The sequence below is a fragment of the Xenopus laevis genome, chromosome 1L (genome assembly GCF_017654675.1).
Source record: "Xenopus laevis strain J_2021 chromosome 1L, Xenopus_laevis_v10.1, whole genome shotgun sequence".
Classification (NCBI taxonomy): Eukaryota; Metazoa; Chordata; class Amphibia; order Anura; family Pipidae; genus Xenopus; species Xenopus laevis.
The window spans coordinates 22146216-22166403 of record NC_054371.1 but is presented as its reverse complement, the minus strand read 5'-3'; the positions used below and the strand labels follow the sequence as shown (position 1 = coordinate 22166403).

Below are 20188 nucleotides of genomic sequence, written 5' to 3'. Positions count from 1 at the left end.
ATCCCATGCCTGTACTACATTATCATGTAAAATAGCTTATAGCATTATCAAAAAATCAGGGTGGTGTTTCCCCTTTAACTACTATGGCATCTCCTACGCATATGAATGAAGGGATTTATTCAGATAAATAAGGCTGTTTGGGGAAAGATTTAACAAGTGGCAAGTTTGCTCCAGGTCTAGTAAGTCACAGCAGCCATTTAGCAGCCAGCAATTACTGATAGGTTGCTAAGGGTTACTAGACCTGGAGCAAATGATTTGCCTGTTATAACCCATGTGTGCAGACCTGTAGCATTTAAAATAAAAACTGCTATAATGTGACTGCCACTGGTATGTAAGTACAGGGCACGTGTTCCCTCTGGATGCAGACGACTGATTCTGTCCTTCTCATTAGTCATTAACGGCTGCATTTAAAGCAGAGCCACTGAATTGCCTAATGCGGAAAATTCCTGAACAGCAAGAAGATGAATGACTTGGCTGGAATAAGCCATTTACTGCTTCACTTACACTTTCACTCTATCAAGAAACACATCTTTTTATTCAGCAGCTCTCCTGTTTGCAATTTCAGCAATCTGGTTGCTAGGGTCCAAATTACCCTAGTAATTAAGCACAATAAGCATTTCGAAGTTATGCTAGCGATGCCTAATTTGCATACGGCGGGAAGTTAAAGTACAATGGACGTATATGTTGCAGCAAATACATTACACTACACAAGCCTGGGAAACCTTAATAAAATAGAGTTGTTATATTGCCCTACACATGAGCCCATTGTATAGTTTATGTGCCATATGTTAGGAAATGTAGGGGGGAAGCCTGGTACCCCGAAAAAATAAATTAAGCTATTTTTCAGCCTATCACCATGAAAAAAGTAAAAGACGCCAGCATTTTTTGGGACTTAGAAAAATTTTCAACAAACTCTATTGCACTTTGCCTGGTCTGAAATGGTGAAATAAACTCTGGTGCAAGAGGAAACATTCATAAAAAATCTGCATCTTAGTGAATTTGCGTAGTTACGTCCCTTCGCCAGAATGCAACTTCGCCTGGCGTTAGTGAGCAAACTACCGCTAGAGGCTATCTACTTCGCTAGCGAATTTACACCAGGGACCCTTAGTAAATCGGCGAAGTGGCAAAACAACGTCAGGCTGTCGAATATCGCCAGCGATATCCACTTCGCACTTGGGTGAATTTGCCCCTTGGTTGGTTGGTTAATGGTGCAAATTTGCCTAGTGTTTATAAATGACCCCAAGTGACTCTAGATCCCCTTGAAAGCTCAGGCATAGAGGCGGGGCGGTCACTTCCTTTCTTTTTCCATTCAGCACTTCCTATATGTCACTGCACTCCTTACATTCCCCCTCCCTCCTCACACTCAATAATAGTGTAGAGTCCCACGCATGGGCATTAGGTCCCCAATTCTGGCACATACACAAGATTGTGGGGGGATAAACAACTTTTGCTTTGTCACAAAATGGCATCTGCCCGCTTACTATGATTATGGATTCCAAGACACAGAATTTAAACAATAAATATATTGTGAGTAAACTTTATTTTTCTCAACTAACATGATAGAAAAGAATTTGGAATTATTTCTTAGGGTGACAGGTCCCCTTTAATTGTACTAAAATATAATTTAAACATTCATTAAACCCAATAGGATTCATTAAACCCAATAGGATTGTTTTGCCTCCGACACCTTAGTTTGGTTTAAGTACAAGCTACTGTTCTATTATTACAGAGAAAAAGCAAATCATTTTTTAAAAAAATGTACATTATTTCATTATAGTGGAGTCTATAGGAGATGGCTTTCCTGTAATTCAGAGCTTTCCGGATAACAGGTTTCCAGCTACTGGATCCCATACCTGTACAATCATATCCCAACTACCCTCTTTTTGAACTGAAAGAAATACAATTTCCGCAGGAGGGTACAGTGCCCTTTTCATGAACTACAGACCTGCGTGTTTACCAGCCAGTTGTTTATCACAGTCTAACTGCCATGTTGTTTTGTCATGTGGTTTGTTTGGAACTGGCACTTTACCAGCAGGGCCCATACTATTATCAGAACCTTATCTGCTGCATTCTCCACATTCTGACCAATCCTAAAACAAAACACAAACAGCCGTCTCCTGCATGTGCTGGAATATATTTATAACTAATGTAGTAAAGTGACACCCTAAATGTTTACAGGGTGCCCTTCATCTATATATTTCTATTTTGTTACTGTGACTGCAATCATCTACAGTCGCTTTAACTCACAGTCACTTGTCTTATTCTTCCATGATTAAAACATATGCAGGTATGGGACCTCTTATCCAAAATGCTTGAACGTGGGTTTTTTTTTTTTTGGATAAAGGATCTACTTAAAACGGTCTACTAGAAAATGATGTAATGTTAATTAATACCAATAGACTGGTTTTGTCTCCAATAAGGATTAATTATATCTTAGTTGGGATCAAGTACAATCTACTGTTTTATTATTACAGAGAAAAAGGAAGTCATTTTAAGAATTTGGATTATTTGGATAAAACAAAATCTGTTGGAGACAGCCTTTCCTTAAAGGGCATGTAAAGGCAAAAAAAAGTCCCTAACTGCTGAGCAGGGAAACAATCATACTTATGAACAGCAGGGGGAGCCCCCGCCTTACTTCCCAGCCATGCACAACTCAAGCAGCTTTGTTTATGACGATCCCTGAGCAGCCCAGACCACACTGAGCATGTGCACAGTCTTCGTCTTGCAAAGATGTTACAAGATGGTGACCCCCTGTAGCCAACTTATTTGTTTGTTTGATTAGGCTTGTGGTGCAGTAAATTCATGTTTATATTTAGTATACAAAATACAGCATTTCTAGCCTTATTTTATTTTAGACTTTACATGCCCTTTAATTCTAATCTTTCTGGATAATGGGTTTCTGAAGAATGGATCCCGTTTAATCTGAATGTCAGAATAAATTACGGATGCCCCGAATCCACTATTTGGGATTCGGCCGAATCCCCAACTCCTTGGTGAGAGATTCGGCCGAATGCCGAACCGAATCCTAATTCACATATGCAAAACCAGATCCTAATTTACATATGCAAATTTGGGTCAGGAAAGGAAAAAGTGGAAAAAATTCTTCTTTTGTGATGAAAAGTCACGTGATTTCCCTACCCACCCCTAATTTACATATGCAAATTAGGATTCAGTTGGGCCAGGCACAAGGATTCGGCCAGATCTGAATCCTGCTGAAAAAGGCAGAATCCTGAATTCGGTGCATCCCTAGAATATTTGGTTAGATAGGCCCCCAAATACAATTCTAAGGTTCACTTTGTGTAGCTATTGGCTTATCAACACATTATTAGACAGTTCACTCAAATCCATCATCCAGGCAAAGGGGGCAACACACCAGTGATTAGAAGAGTTGTCTGTCAGAAAAAATGACTCAGACAAAAAGCTGCATATGGAGATAATGTAGATTTCAGATAATGGTGCCAAATCTATCATCTGATTTTACTTAGATAGTTTTAGATGTATTTCCCATGTTTATGTATTTCTATTTTTTTTTTGTTTGTTTTCATGATAGTTCCCCATCTAATAATAACCCACCAATCAAGATTTCTCCTTCTAATAATAACCGGCGGAGAGCCCTAATTAAATGAATTAATTAAAACCAGATGAATAGTTTTGCCTCCAATAGAGATTAATTATATCTAAAGCTGGCCACAGACGCAAAGATCCGATCGTACGAATCAATGAATAATCGGACTTTTCCCATCTCCCGACCTGCCACTAACCATTCAGATCAAAGTCTTACCAATCCGATCAAATAAAGTAATAAAAGAACAGATCAGCCGATGTTCTGCCCCTGACACCAATCGTACGATAGACAAAGCTGGTGACTGCCACTGAAGATCTTACGATTGGCAATACACGCAGAGATATTATCAGCAGCCGATTATCTAACCTGTCCGATCGAGCAAACGACCGATGTCCGCTGGACGAAAAATGTCGGGACTCTCCACACACGTTCCGAAAATCGTACGAATCCTCGATTCGTACGATGAGATCTTTGCGTCTATGGCTTTAGTTGAGATCAAGTACAAAGTACCGTTTTATTATATACAGAGAAAAAGGAAATTTACATTTTTTAAATTATTTGATTAAAGTTGAGTCTATGGGAGATGGCCTTCCTGTAATTTGGAGCTTTCTGGATAACGGATCCCATACATGTAGTTGGGGATAAAAGCATAAACCATGCTGAGCGCCCATACTTTTCCTTGTATCAGATTATAAATCGAGTTCAATCGACTTAACTACACCGACCTGCCGTCTAATGAGATTTACAGCAAAGGGCCCTTTAATAAATGAGTCTCTAGCTCTAGACGTTGCAAACTGAATTGGCTCCAATATGAATAATCCCAGTTGCATTATATGGACATATTGCAGGGAACAAAATTCACTTGGCACCAATTTCCCTCAATCCGACAACAGGAAAGCGACAGATCACTTAGGAAACCCACCACTAACACAATTATGATGGAGCCAGCGAGGATTTACATGCAAACAACTGATAGTATTCACAGGGCAAGAGATATCAATTCCTAGCTTGGAAAGACTTGCACTGCGCAGTCTTGGGTCCTGAGTTAAAAATTCACCAACTGAATTTGTGTCCCATTAGGTTAAGAATCCCTGCTGTAAAGAAATGGAGCCTGACTAATTTCCAGCTATTTCTCTGCATTGATTTCTATTTTTACCGATGTTGAAGCCACTAATTGAATCTGTTTTACCAGCGAGATAATGATCCGGTAGTAAACCATTTTATACTAAGGAGGAACAGGTCCTGCAAGCACAGAGGGCCCCACAGCAAATTATTTTTCATGCCCCCCCAAAAAGGTTGACATGTTTTACCAATATGTATTGAAATTGTATATGAATTAGGGCCTCATGGGGCCCCTATACCTCCTGGGTGCTCCTGCAGCTGCAGGGTCTGCTTCCTCTGTAGTAACTCCCCGGCCAAAGGGAAGTAGTTGGCATCTCAGCCTTAGAATTAAATGTAAACTCATTTTTATCCGGCGCCGTGCAGCACCATCGGCACATCACAGTAGGGGAGCAGGGTGCTGGAGAGCGGCCCTGGACAGCAGTCCCGGCCCCCAGTCCGACCCTGCCTACATACACCCCCCTCGTTGCAGATTCAGGGCATCTGAGTTTAGGGGCGTCATCTTCTTCTTTTCGGTAATCTTCGGGAAGAGAGCGGTGTAATGGCGCATGCGCAGTTGGAGCGATCTTCTGTTTCGCAACAACTGCACATGCGCCGAAAGTCACGAAAAATTGCTGGAGCCCTGGAAGATCCAAAGATTAACAAAGATGGCGCCCGTGAACTCCGATGCCCTGAATCTGCACCGAAAGGTAAGAGTTAGGGGCATTTACCAAAGGTACCACCTAGGCTGGGGGGAGCAGGGAGGGGGTCTATGTAGGGTAGGGGGGGGCAAGGGTTTGATTCTCCTTCATTAGCAAAACTGTAAAATGCGTTCAAACTTTCACAACCTGCCAAATTTTGTAAAAGTTACATAGTAATTAGGGGGAGTAGCCACAAAATGGGCGTGGTCAAAAATGTTGCCGCGCTCCACACAGCAAATCATTTTGTCCCTCTTTCTATTTCTAAAATGTTGGGAGGATTGTAAAGTATCAAATATCTATAACAAAATCCCTGATTTAAAAAGTCATATTCAGCCACACCTGAGCCCCCCCATTACCCCCATCCATCCAAAATAAGGACAGAGGGGGTAGGATTTATTTCATATACACGCTCAGTTCAGAATATGGGATAAGTACTACTATAGTTTATATAAACAAGCAGCCATTCAAGCAAAGAATACACAGTAGATAACAGATAAGCTCTGTAGTGTACAATGGGATTCATCAAAACTTCATCTGTTATCTACTGTGTATCCTGTGCTTGAATGGCTGCCCCCATGGCTACACAGCAGCTTGTTTATATAAACTATAGTAGTACTTATCTGTTATCTACTGTGTATCCTGTGCTTAAATGGCTGCCCCCATGGCTACACAGCAGCTTGTTTATATAAACTATAGTAGTACTTATCTGTTATCTACTGTGTATCCTGTGCTTGAATGTCTGCCCCCATGGCTACACAGTATAAAATGTAAACATTGGAACTTAAAGGGCATGTAAAGGCAAACAAATAAAATCCCATTTTTACTTTCTTTAATGAAAAAGAAACCTATCTCCAATATACTTTAATTAAAAAATGTGTACTGTTTTTATAAGAAACCTGACTGTATGCAGTGAAATTCTCCCTTCATTTACTGCTGTGGATAGGAATTGTCAGACGGTCCCTAACTGCTGTGCAAGGAAACAATCATACTTATGAACAGCAGGGGGAGCCCCCGCCTTACTTCCCAGCCATGCAGAACTCAAGCAGCTTTGTTTATGACAATCCCTAAGCAGCCCAGACCACACTGAGCATGTGCACAGTCTTAGTCTTGCAAAGATGTTTAACAAAGTTACAAGATGGTGACCCCCTGTCAGGGCCGCCATCAGGGGGTCACAGGGGGGACAGTCCTCCCGGGCCCGGTGGGTTTTTAGATCTAAGGGGGCCCTAATCTAATGGGCCCGCCCGCCCTCCCTATATTTCATTGGTGGTCAGAGGCAGTTCCAGTTGGCTGCAACCCGTGCGTACACTTGACGTGAGTACGCACGGGGGCGCAGTTGTAATAGAGAAGTGTGTAGCCTGCTGGATTAAAGACACAACCGGAGGCGGTGCTTCTTCCTTGGAGACGGCGGTGCTTCTTCCTGGAGACGAAGACGCCACAGGAGAAGAAGCCATCTGAGAAGGAGACTGCCGTGGAAGAAGACATCGTTAAGGAGGCACAAGAGAGATCCCCGTTGCAGGTAAGTTCTAATGAAGGCAATGTAGCCCCTGGCCACCAATGTGTTTTCATAATTTGAGTAGGAGTCCACTGGCCATCAATTATTTTTTACTTGGGCAAGGGTTTTTTTTGTAACTCTCTAAAGGGGGCCCTGGTTTGAAGAACTTGTAGCGGGCCCTGGTGACTTGTTTTTTTTTCTAACCCCTGGTCACCAATCAATGTATTTTTATAATTTAAGTAGGAGTTCCCTGGCCACCAATTATTTTTTATAACTATGGTAACATATTTTTTTGGAAAATTTTTAAGGGGGTCCCTGGCCGCTCATGTTTATTTTTCATCAACTTGTAGGGGGCCCTGGCCGCTCTGGGTTTTTTTTCTTAAACTTGTAGGGGGCCCTGGCCACTTGGGTTTTTTTTTCTTTAACTTATAGCAAGCCCTGGCCACTTCGTTTTTTTTTCTTAAACTTGTAGGGGGCCCTGGCCACTTGGGTTTTTTTTTTTTTTTTTACTTGTAGCGAGCCCTGGCCACTTGGGTTTTTTTTCTTAAACTTGTAGGGGGCCCTGGCCACTTGGCCGTGGAACTTTATTTTTGCAAATTTGCACTTTATTTTCATTTTACTGTGGATTTGAGTACTTTTGGTAGGATTTTGGTCCCTAGTGTAATAACTTGGTAACCTTTGCACTTTTTTTTAACGTATACAAAAAATGCACTGTACAATAAATATGTGTATACATTAGACATGCAAGTTAGATGGGGAAGTTATTTTTAGGATTTTTTTCAGCAGGAGACACAATTCAATCTTCCATGGCCCTTATTAGGACTGGTTATTTTTTGACCGAGGGGTTAAACCAAATGGCTCTTATTTGTACAATTTAAATGCAGAATAATTGTAAAACAAAGTGTATTTTAGGTTAGAGCAGGTAACTGCTTAAAGAGCCTACCTTGACGTGGTGGCAGGCTTAATAACCCTTGGCCAAATGATTTTCTTCACTGTTTTAGTGCTTGTATTCATGTGACATTTGTACTGTTGGGGGGGCGTGGCAAGATAGACGTGACAAGGAGATGGGAGGCGTGGTGACTGAGGGGGTCCCAGAAAATTTTGTTGTGTGGGGCACCGTGATTTCTGATGGCAGCCCTGCCCCCCGTAGCCAACTTTGAAAGCATAAATTATTTGTTTGATTAGGCTTGTGGTGCAGTAAGTTCATGTTTATATTTAGTATACAAAATACAGCATTTCTAGCCTTATTCTATTTTAGACTTTACATGCCCTTTAAGCACAGCCGTGGGTGATTTGATTTTGTTGTGTAAATGCTGCTTATTGACAAACCAATGGTGCCAAAAAAATACCTGCTGGCTCATGGGACTGAACAAGACAATATATCAGGGAATCATACTCTGTATTTTACACAAAATGATTCACAACTTCTGTTTTGTCACACTTTGCCCAATTTTTTCAAAACCTGATTTGCTCTACAGACAGACAAGGGGTCCAACAGTTAATAAAAATTCAGTACAAGAATAATTAACGTTTTTCTGTTTGGCTATTTCCTGTGATATTTTCAGGAAAAAAAAACCTTAGTCAGAAATGTCTAGAATCAGTGCTTGTATTTCAACAAAAGTATGTCCGGATGCAGCCATACATTATAATAATATCCAATATTATAGAATGGAATGCACTCATATATTATAATAACATCTAATATTATAGAATGGAATGCACTCATATATTATAATAACATCTAATATTATAGAATGGAATGCACTCATATATTATAATAATATCTAATATTATAGAATGGAATGCACTCATATATTATAATAATATCTAATATTATAGAATGGAATGCACTCATATATTATAATAATATCTAATATTATAGAATGGAATGCACTCATATATTATAATAATTAGGGATGCACCGAATCCAGGATTCGGTTTTTCCGCAGGATTCAGCTGAATCCTTGTGCCTGGCCAAACCGAATCCAAATTTGCATATGCAAATTAGGAGCGGGAGGAAAATCTGGTGACTTTTTGTCACAAAACAAGGAAATACAAAATGTTTTCCCCTTCCCACCCCTAATTTGCATATGCAAATTAGGATTTGGATTAGGTATTCAACCGGATCCAAAATAGTGGAATCAGTGCATCCCTAATATAGTGAATAAAGTACCCCCTCTTGTAAAATATGAGGATATTATAAGTTACCGAGGAGTTTCATGACCCTATAAAAACACGAGGCCGAAGGCCGAGTGTTTTTATACAGGTCATGGAACTCCGAGGTAACTTATAATATCCTCATATTTTACAACTGGGGGTACTTTATTTATTATAATACACAAATTTTAGTGAGTCATGTGACAGAAATTACATCACTACTCACCGTTTATAACTGATGACATCACTACTCACCGTTTATAAGGATATAATTTACAAGATATTCATGGCTTTTGTGTATTATAATAATATCTAATATTATAGAATGAAATGCACGCTTATATTTTAATAATATCTAATATTATAGAATGGAATGCACTCATATATTATAATAATATCTAATATTATAGAATGGAATGCACTCATATATTATAATAATATCTAATATTATAGAATGGAATGCACTCATATATTATAATAATATCTAATATAGAATGGAATGCACTCATATATTATAATAATATCTAATATTATAGAATGGAATGCACTCATATATTATAATAATATCTAATATTATAGAATGGAATGTACTCATATATTATAATAATATCTAATATTATAGAATGGAATGCACTCATATATTATACTAATATCTAATATTATAGAATGGAATGCACGCTTATATTATAATATCTAATATTATAGAATGGAATGCACGCATATATTATAATAATAACTAATATTATAGAATGGAATGCACTCATATATTATAATAATATCTAATATTATAGAATGGAATGCACTCATATATTATAATAATATCTAATATTATAGAATGGAATGCACTCATATATTATAATAATATCTAATATTATAGAATGGAATGCACTCATATATTATAATATCTAATATTATAGAATGGAATGTACTCATATATTATAATAATATCTAATATTATAGAATGGAATGCACGCTTATATTATAATATCTAATATTATAGAATGGAATGTACTGATATATTATAATAATATCTAATATTATAGAATGGAATGCACGCATATATTATAATAATAACTAATATTATAGAATGGAATGCACTCATATATTATAATAATATCTAATATTATAGAATGGAATGCACTCATATATTATAATAATATCTAATATTATAGAATGGAATGCACTCATATATTATAATAATATCTAATATTATAGAATGGAATGCACTCATATATTATAATAATATCTAATATTATAGAATGGAATGCACTCATATATTATAAGTATATGAAACTTACTGCACATTAAGGATACACCGAATCCAGGATTCTGCCTTTTTCAGCAGGATTCAGATTCGACCGAATCCTCGTTATGCAAATAAGGGTCGGAAAGGGAAATCACGTAACTTTTTGGCACAAAACAAGGAAGTAAAAAATGTTTTTACACTTTTTACCTTCCCATCCCAAGGATTCGGATTTGGATCTTTATTCGGCCGAATCATTCATGAAGGATTCGGCTGAATCCCAAATAGTGGATTCGGTGCATCCCTACTGCACATACAAAAAGGAACACAGATCTCACATTTATGTTCCAGTAACATATAAGGCTATACTGGCAATCACTGGCACAGTTTATTCTGAATGTACATTTGGGTATATTCTCATTTGTACACAAGAAGACCCAGAGCAAAGCAGAACAGGGCCGGCCAGGGTGTTGCACGGCCCGAGGTGCCCAAAAATCACCAGGATTTGGTTACAAAAAAGGTCAACATCTCTGCATGAGACAGTGGATACAGTATAAGGACTCATTTACTAACACAGTTGTCAGCCCCCCAATGCACCGGTTGAGTAACCCCCTGCAGCCAACAAGTTATTTGCAATGATTTTCTAACTTGTAGAAGTCTGATCTGAACAAACTGACAACTGGTTGCTTGGGGTCACAAAACGAATGCAGATTAGCACTTATGTTAGTAAATCAGCTCTATATTTTCTCAGTTGTGACACAAGAAAAGAAGCAGCATAAATGTATGGCTAGTACGGGTCATTATTTTGTCTGTCTGCGCAGAATGACGCAGTTAAAGGAACTGTTCCGTGTAAAACTAAAAACTAGGTAAATAGACTGTGCAACATGAAAAATGTCTCTAATATAGTTAGTTAGCCAAAAATGTAATGTATAAAGGCTGGAGTGACTGGATGTGTAACATAATAACTAGAACACTACTAAAACTCCAATGCCTAGAAAAAAATATCCAAAGGCAGACAGAACTTCCGCATTAAACGGTGCAAGGTGTTCCTTGCTTGCAGCAGTTCTGTGTGCCTTTGGATAACTTCCACTGATTGGTTACCAGGCAGTAACCAATCAGTGACTTGAGGGGGGCACATGGGTTGTGACTGTTACTTTTGAATCTGAGCTGAATTCTGAGGATCAATTGCAAACTCACTGAACAGTTATGTCCCATGTGGCCCCCCTTAAAGTCGCTGACTAACTCAGAGTTAGAGAACTGAAAAGCAGGAAGTAGTGTTCTGGTTATTATATTACACATCCAGTCACTCCAGCTTTTATACATAACATTTTTGGCTAAATAACTATATAAGAAACATTGTTTATTTTGCACAGCCTATCTATTTACCCAGTTTTTATTTTTACACTGAACAATTCCTTTAAGGCAGGTATCATGGCAGCTCCTAAATTCCTGCATAAAAACAAAGCTGTTGACAAAGAGTGTTTTAACACTGAGTTACTTCTTGCTTGCTGTAAGGAAATAAATGAATTATATTCAGTGGCATAACTTGGGGAGGGGGTTGTGCTGGGGACAATGGCACAAAGATATCAGTGTAGGTCTCCAAACATTAGGCACAAGGTTTTACTCTGGGCCTGTAGGGAGGTAGTTATGCCACTGAACAGCTAAAGAACTAGTAAAATAAATATATATATATACGTACCTTTTCTCTGCATTAGTCTTCTGAAACTATACAATCACGCAGCAGCTACAATTTAAAATTAGAGAGAACAGAGCAAAAACCCAGTCTGGCACCCAGCCCTACAGAGTCAGAGTCGCGGCACCTCTTGGGCTTCTGATCAACAACAAGAAAACCGGCGCCCTTCAACTCTTCACATGTAGGAGGCGCACCAGCTCACACACTACATGCTCATGGGCCGGATTACATCATCACTATGACATCACAATCAGCAGTCTATGGAACTCATAGGCTAAAAAATACCTTTGAGGGCCACATCTGTCCTTGAACTAAATGATAAACATTCCCTGTCCATACAGTTTCTTGGTGCTGACCCGAAGGTAGATATATTTCTGCTTTTGGGACAGAAAGGGACCCGCTGGCTGATTGTCCTCCATGGGGTTATACTCACCTGGCTGTTTCATGTAATATTGCTCAATATCAGACATGTCCGTGCGTAGAGCGCACTCGAGATGATTGAGGATAATTTTCCTACTGTAGTAATACCTCATGCCCAATAGAAAGAGGGGCATACAGCACGTCACCAGCAAGGACTTGGTCACAACAAAGCACATTACTATGGAGATAAGGAAGAGAAATAAACGATACCTGTCAGAAAAGAGAATGTAGTGTTGATTTCGGAATAGAAAAACCCAATCATCAAGCAGCAGAATAGAGTCACAGAATACACATTATTACATGTTATACACATATCTTATTCATTTACATGGTAATTATTTTGTTGTAGTGGCAAAAGAAACCATGTCAATAACTCATTATCCCCTTATGTGCCTTTAACTATTATCCCACTGTTACTATAGGCACCATCTCTCCCTACTATACCTGCTATCCCACAGTCACACTCCCTTCCCAGAGACTATTATCCACTGTTACTATAGGCACCATCTCTCCCTACTATACCTGCTATCCCACAGTCACACTCCCTTCCCAGAGACTATTATCCACTGTTACTATAGACACCATCTCTCCCTACTATACCTGCTATCCCACAGTCACACTCCCTTCCCAGAGACTATTATCCACTGTTACTATAGGCACCATCTCTCCCTACTATACCTGCTATACCACAGTCACACTCCTTCCCAGAGACTATTATCCACTGTTACTATAGACACCATCTCTCCCTACTATACCTGCTATCCCACAGTCACAGTCCCTTCCCAGAGACTATTATCCACTGTTACTATAGGCACCATCTCTCCCTACTATACCTGCTATCCCACAGTCACACTCCCTTCCCAGAGATTATTATCCACTGTTACTATAGGCACCATCTCTCCCTACTATACCTGCTATCCCACAGTCACACTCCCTTCCCAGAGACTATTATCCCACTGTTACTATAGACACCATCTCTCCCTACTATACCTGCTATCCCACAGTCACACTCCCTTCCCAGAGACTATTATCCTACTGCTACTATAGGCACCATCTCTCCCTACTATACCTGCTATCCCACAGTCACACTCCCTTCCCAGAGACTATTATCCACTGTTACTATAGGCACCATCTCTCCCTACTATACCTGCTATCCCACAGTCACACTCCCTTCCCAGAGACTATTATCCACTGTTACTATAGACACCATCTCTCCCTACTATACCTGCTATCCCACAGTCACACTCCCTTCCCAGAGACTATTATCCCACTGTTACTATAGGCACCATTTCTCCCTACTATACCTGCTATCCCACAGTCACACTCCCTTCCCAGAGACTATTATCCACTGTTACTATAGACACCATCTCTCCCTACTATACCTGCTATCCCACAGTCACACTCCCTTCCCAGAGACTATTATCCACTGTTACTATACTCACCATCTCTCCCTACTATACCTGCTATCCCACAGTCACACTCCCTTCCCAGAGACTATTATCCACTGTTACTATAGGCACCATCTCTCCCTACTATACCTGCTATCCCACAGTCACACTCCCTTCCCAGAGACTATTATCCCACTGTTACTATAGACACCATCTCTCCCTACTATACCTGCTATCCCACAGTCACACTCCCTTCCCAGAGACTATTATCCTACTGCTACTATAGGCACCATCTCTCCCTACTATACCTGCTATCCCACAGTCACACTCCCTTCCCAGAGACTATTATCCACTGTTACTATAGGCACCATCTCTCCCTACTATACCTGCTATCCCACAGTCACACTCCCTTCCCAGAGACTATTATCCACTGTTACTATAGACACCATCTCTCCCTACTATACCTGCTATCCCACAGTCACACTCCCTTCCCAGAGACTATTATCCCACTGTTACTATAGGCACCATTTCTCCCTACTATACCTGCTATCCCACAGTCACACTCCCTTCCCAGAGACTATTATCCACTGTTACTATAGACACCATCTCTCCCTACTATACCTGCTATCCCACAGTCACACTCCCTTCCCAGAGACTATTATCCACTGTTACTATACTCACCATCTCTCCCTACTATACCTGCTATCCCACAGTCACACTCCCTTCCCAGAGACTATTATCCACTGTTACTATAGGCACCATCTCTCCCTACTATACCTGCTATCCCACAGTCACACTCCCTTCCCAGAGACTATTATCCCACTTTTACTATAGGCACCATCTCTCCCTACTATACCTGCTATCCCACAGTCACACTCCCTTCCCAGAGACTATTATCCCACTGTTACTATAGGCACCATCTCTCCCTACTATACCTGCTATCCCACAGTCACACTCCCTTCCCAGAGACTATTATCCTCTGTTACTATAGGCACCATCTCTCCCTACTATACCTGCTATCCCACAGTCACACTCCCTTCCCAGAGACTATTATCCCACTGTTACTATAGACACCATCTCTCCCTACTATACCTGTAATCCCACAGTCACACTCCCTTCCCAGAGACTATTATCCCACTGTTACTATAGACACCATCTCTCCCTACTATACCTGCTATCCCACAGTCACACTCCCTTCCCAGAGACTATTATCCTCTGTTACTATAGGCACCATCTCTCCCTACTATACCTGCTATCCCACAGTCACACTCCCTTCCCAGAGACTATTATCCACTGTTACTATAGGCACCATCTCTCCCTACTATACCTGCTATCCCACAGTCACACTCCCTTCCCAGAGACTATTATCCACTGTTACTATAGGCACCATCTCTCCCTACTATACCTGCTATCCCACAGTCACACTCCCTTCCCAGAGACTATTATCCACTGTTACTATAGGCACCATCTCTCCCTACTATACCTGCTATCCCACAGTCACACTCCCTTCCCAGAGACTATTATCCCACTGTTAATATACATAGATTCTATTGTGATTGTTGAGATTTAAACACTGGGGTGTATGGCATCTTCCTGCTTAGATGGCTCTGGTTCTTCTCTGAATTACAATACTAGTTTATGCTTCAGTGATGATATAAATGGTCAACTCATTGTGTCAGCTAAGGGTGAGTACCTAAAATCACGGTGTCAGCATCTTTACAGAACTGTTGTGTCAGACAGAATTAAATCCCGTTGGAGAATGAGAACATCTGCAGACCCTCCATTAACCCTTCAGAGAAACCTCCCAACAGCTATTGATTAAGTGATAGAGGTAAGTACAATGTTAATACTGCAGGCAGTGACAAGACGCAGACATAAGAGCAGCAATGGGCAATTAGAAACTGCCAGCGTTGTTGCACTGTAGCTCCCAGCATAGTCCCCAGTTCAGCAACATCAATGCAGCATCCCAATATAAAAACCTAGAACTGAAGGAAACCCTCTATCTAACAGGCATGAAACTCCCAGCACTCAGCCCATGGGACCCCCTACCCGTGTCAGCTTCCGGGAGCTTGAAAAATAACCAAGAGATGAAAAGTTATTCAAGCCTTGAATAGAATTCCTCGAGTAGCAGGGACACGTACCCCAGCAACACAAATCAATCCTACTCTGATCTCTATCCCACCCCAAGCAGAAATAAAGAGAACATGGCACATCCCAGTATGAGTGGAGTAGGGGATACATTTCATTCTTGCAGGTCAGTCTCAAAAATGTCACTTTTCATGGCAAATTCCTGGGCTGGGATGACATTTGCTGCATAAGAGCGAAGGATCCAGCACTTATTGTACATCTGCATTCTATTAGAGCACTGGGGTGGGGAATAGGGGGGGGGAGGCCAATCTTGCTCACTGTCTCATTGGCCTACATTCTATTCTGTTTCTAGGTAACTGCTGAGAATTGTAGCCGAAAGCCTTGTGACCCCCCTTTTTTAAATGTGTCTCCTGTAAGTAAGAGCCTGCTGAATTCATGTGCTGCACCGGGAGATGGATATATCCATAATGTTGCTGCATTGTCCGACTGCAAGATCACATCAATGGGATGCTAATACTTCCCACTGCCACCCCCAACCGCCGCCAGCAGCAAAAATGGCAGCCCTTAAGGTGCCAGACAAGAAGTAAAATCCCCCTATAATGAAGTATTTAGCAGCCCTGTAACGATGAGCCAATGGATAAAATGCAGCGTAACACAGCAAGCAGCTGGCGTGACAATCCCTTTCCGTATCTATGTCACAGGCAGAAAGTTCCAGGGCACACCTCCTGCACCAATTCCCAATCTGCAATTCCACCTCCTTCAGGGGAAAGCATTTAATAGGGGTGCGTTACAGCAACCAATCACATGCACCGAATAGGGAACCTGGGGTGACAGGTGACTCCATAACCCTACTCATTACTATGGAATGTGTTTCTTTATACATATTGAATATGAATATATATATATATATATATATATATATATATATATATATATATATATATATACACAGACATACAGATGCAAAGCCACAGTACATCCAAGGAATTTGTAACAAGGTTTAAGTGTCAAAAAAAGGTTGGTTTTATTGATTCCGATGTTTCAGTTCCATCTTGGAACTTTCATCAGGGTTTTCTCCCATATGGACTTTTATATATATGTATTAGGGATGCACCGAATCCAGGATTCGGTTCGGGATTCGGCCAGGATTTGGCCTTTTTCAGCAGGATTCGGATTCGGCCGAATCCTTCTGCCCGGCCGAATCAAATCCTAATTTGCATATGCAAATTAGGGGCGGGGAGGGAAATCGCGTGACTTTTTGTCACAAAACAAGGAAGAAAAAAAAAGTTTTCCCCTTCCCACCCCTAATTTGCATATGCAAATTCGGGTTCGGTATTCGGCTAAATCTTTCGCTAAGGATTCAGGGGATCGGCCGAATCCAAAATAGTGGATTCGGTGCATCCCTAATATGTATATATACTCCCATCTATCATATAGTATTCCTCCCCCAATTTCTTTTTAGTCCTCATACTGGTGTGCGGGTGCTGAGTGAGGTTATCTTTGCTAATAAACGTGATGTATGGCCCTGCACCAAGAGGAGGGAGGAATCCCAGCAGAGAAGATAGAACACTGCAATCTATTGTATAAATGACTTGTCGTTGGGAGGGTGAAAGCTGGGAGGCTGCCATATCCACAAATAACCATGTGTTACACCCTGGGGGCTCACCAGTACCTTGAGACTATATCACGCCTTGGTACTGGGTCCAAACAAATTGTAGCACCCTACAGCATGTCAGAAGGAGCCCATGGAGCAAAAGGGTGGCCTTGGGCAACGAGGCAGTGGTTACATTTCCTGGCAAGTATTTTTTAGTGTTTTGGGCCACACTGAGTGTCAGTTGTGGGGTTCATAGTATCCCAATCCATTTTATAGCCTAACGTTTGGGAATTTTTAGGGAGGTGGCACATGATCGTTGTACCACTGTGCTTCAGGGAGAGCAGAGAATCCAGAATCTTTCTAGGAGGTGTGGCTTTGGGCCAAGATGTAGGGTAAGAGGTAGCCCACATCAGGGGTCCTCATGGGATGCATCACATAACAAGGAGGTACCACAATGTGGACTCACGAGTAATCTAGTAATTCCTCCACTTGGAACAGACGGAACAGAATTAAGGGATGTTCATTTTATTATCTGGGCATGTGGGCTATGGGGCTGGAGCTTCTGCAGAACCACAATAGAGAAGGAATTCAGAAGAGTGAGAGCTCTATGTACAGACGGAAACTGCAGAAGCTTCAGCTTTACTATAGGTGTTAAGACCAAGTGCACCAATAGGTTTTTTTAGCCATGTCTTTCATTCTGCAGTAATAATACACTGATTAAGATAATGGCCTCAGATGCTGGATAGTTAAATGCATTTTCCTTTTTACTCAAAGATTCTGGAATTCCTCTCCAATCCATCCTGCCAGTACTTTATATCCCATAACATTTAATTCAATTGTAAAATGACCTGCGTCTTCTCCATCTCTTCCTACCAGTGCCTTGAGTCCATCACATGGGACACTTGCTTCATGCTCCCAGCTCTCCTCATCTCTAACCTTCTTGCCAGTGCTTAGAGCCCATCAGAAATCACAAATGAGACCACTGCACCCGAACATCTTCTACCCCAAACCTTCCTGCCAGTGCTAAGAATTTATCACCTATCCAGCCATCAAATGGGACATCACATAAATACTGCCAGGTGTCCTCTAAAGCTTCCCTACCTGTGCCCAGCACCCAGTCCTCCTATTATACCCTCCTACCTGTGCCCAGTCTTCCTATTCTAACCTTCTGCCTTTGGTATAAAAGTGATGCTGCCAGTCTTATTCAGCAGCTCTTCGTCACACTTCACACTACCCCATTCCCCACCCATATGTTACATATATGATGCCCATAGCCAATGCATAAAGTGCACAAAATAATTACACGAGACTGGGCAGTGGCAGTAAGTGCAGTCCATACAGTGAAGGGATGAGTATTAAAGAGAGTGCTAGTAGTAAGTGCCAGTAGTAAGTAAGGGCCAGTAGTAAGTGCTAGTAGTAAGGGCCAGTAGTAAGTGCCAGTAGTAAGTAAGGGCCAGTAGTAAGTGCTAGTAAGTGCTAATAGTTAGTAAGTGCTAGTAAGTGCTAGTAGTAAGTAAGTGCCCGTAGTAAGTGCTAATAGTAAGTGCCAGTATTAAATGTAAGTTATAGGCTGGGAATATTCGTGGCACTGCTCCGCTATAATCCCAGGCTGGATGGGCAGAGGGCAGGGGGGGTACTTACTTATAATCACCGCATAGACACTCTGTAGGAGGGGCTGGTATTTTAACCCTCTGAATGCCGAGCTCAGGATCCTTTCCTTGATTCCTTCATAGAATATCCTCTGGGCAGACTCCTGCTCCTCGGCTTGGAATTGTCGGATATAAAGGTGTTCCTGAGCCCCGGGGCTGGGGGGCGCCAGAGAGGAGGCCGGGGGGCCGCTGGTGAGAGGAGGGGGGCACATGTGGGAGGAGGGGGTCACTAGTATCGGCTCTTTCTGCTGCCCCGGGAGATCATCCGCAACGATTTTCGTCTCGCAGACCATTTTGGGGGGCAGATAACTCATACACCCGGGAGGAGAGATACAAGAGCTGCAGGGGGTTCTGCTGGGGTCGGGGGATCCGCTGGGGTCGCTGCGGGAGGCGCAGTTGGGGCGCTGGGGCGGCAGGTGAGCGAAGCTGTAGAAGTGATGAGAGAGAATGTGCTCAGTCTGTTCCACCAGCATTTATATTGCAGCAAAGACCGTGCAAGTGGCAACGTCCCTTCTGGGTCCTAGCGCCCTCCTCTCCACTGACACTTCTTCTACTGCTGCTCTCGCCTTTACACTGAGGCCCCGCCCTGTCCTTGGGGTGATGATGAGGCTCAGGGGAGGTGCAAAGTCAAATGTATCATAAGGATCAGTATTAGGGTTACTCAGTGCAGGGACTGCTTAAATCTTAACCCCCAGCACCAGAGGGCCCCAAGGGCAGTAGATAAATGCAATACAATGACCTGTTATAGTTACCCATTAGTTTTTTGTTTTTGTGTGTCCAGTTCTAGTGACCACTAAACCAGAGCATCATGGGTATTCTCCTCTTGCAGAACAACTGTCACAGCTGGTCAGTGGCCACTTTGTAGGGCCCCATAGAGGAGCAGTTGTCTGCATAAAATAATCACTTCAAGTTTAAGGAGTGAATGACTGCCTTCTAGAATGTAATTTCACTTTTGTTTTCCAAAGTCACCCGAAGTTGCCTCACAAGGAAACTTCAGGAGACTTCAGAAAGCCAAAGTGATCCGAGTGCCATCCCGCCGGGGATTTACATTCTAGAAGGCGCGAAGGCAGTTCGGGAGATTAGTCGCCAGAAGCAGTGAT

The 20188-nt window shown here is 41.6% G+C and overlaps 1 protein-coding gene across 1 annotated transcript in view; it reads right to left on the bottom strand.

The window, feature by feature from the left end:
• nat8l.L (N-acetyltransferase 8 like L homeolog) overlaps positions 1–19631 on the bottom strand; it is a 31315-nt gene extending 11684 nt beyond the window's left edge. The window contains exons 1-2 of the mRNA XM_018228056.2: positions 19081–19631; positions 12383–12547 (exon numbers count right to left, since the gene is read on the bottom strand). Coding sequence (XP_018083545.1) covers positions 12383–12547; positions 19081–19561 — 646 coding nt within the window. The 5' untranslated portion in view covers positions 19562–19631. The remainder of the gene's footprint in view (positions 1–12382; positions 12548–19080) is intronic.
• Positions 19632–20188: the final 557 nt, after the last annotated feature.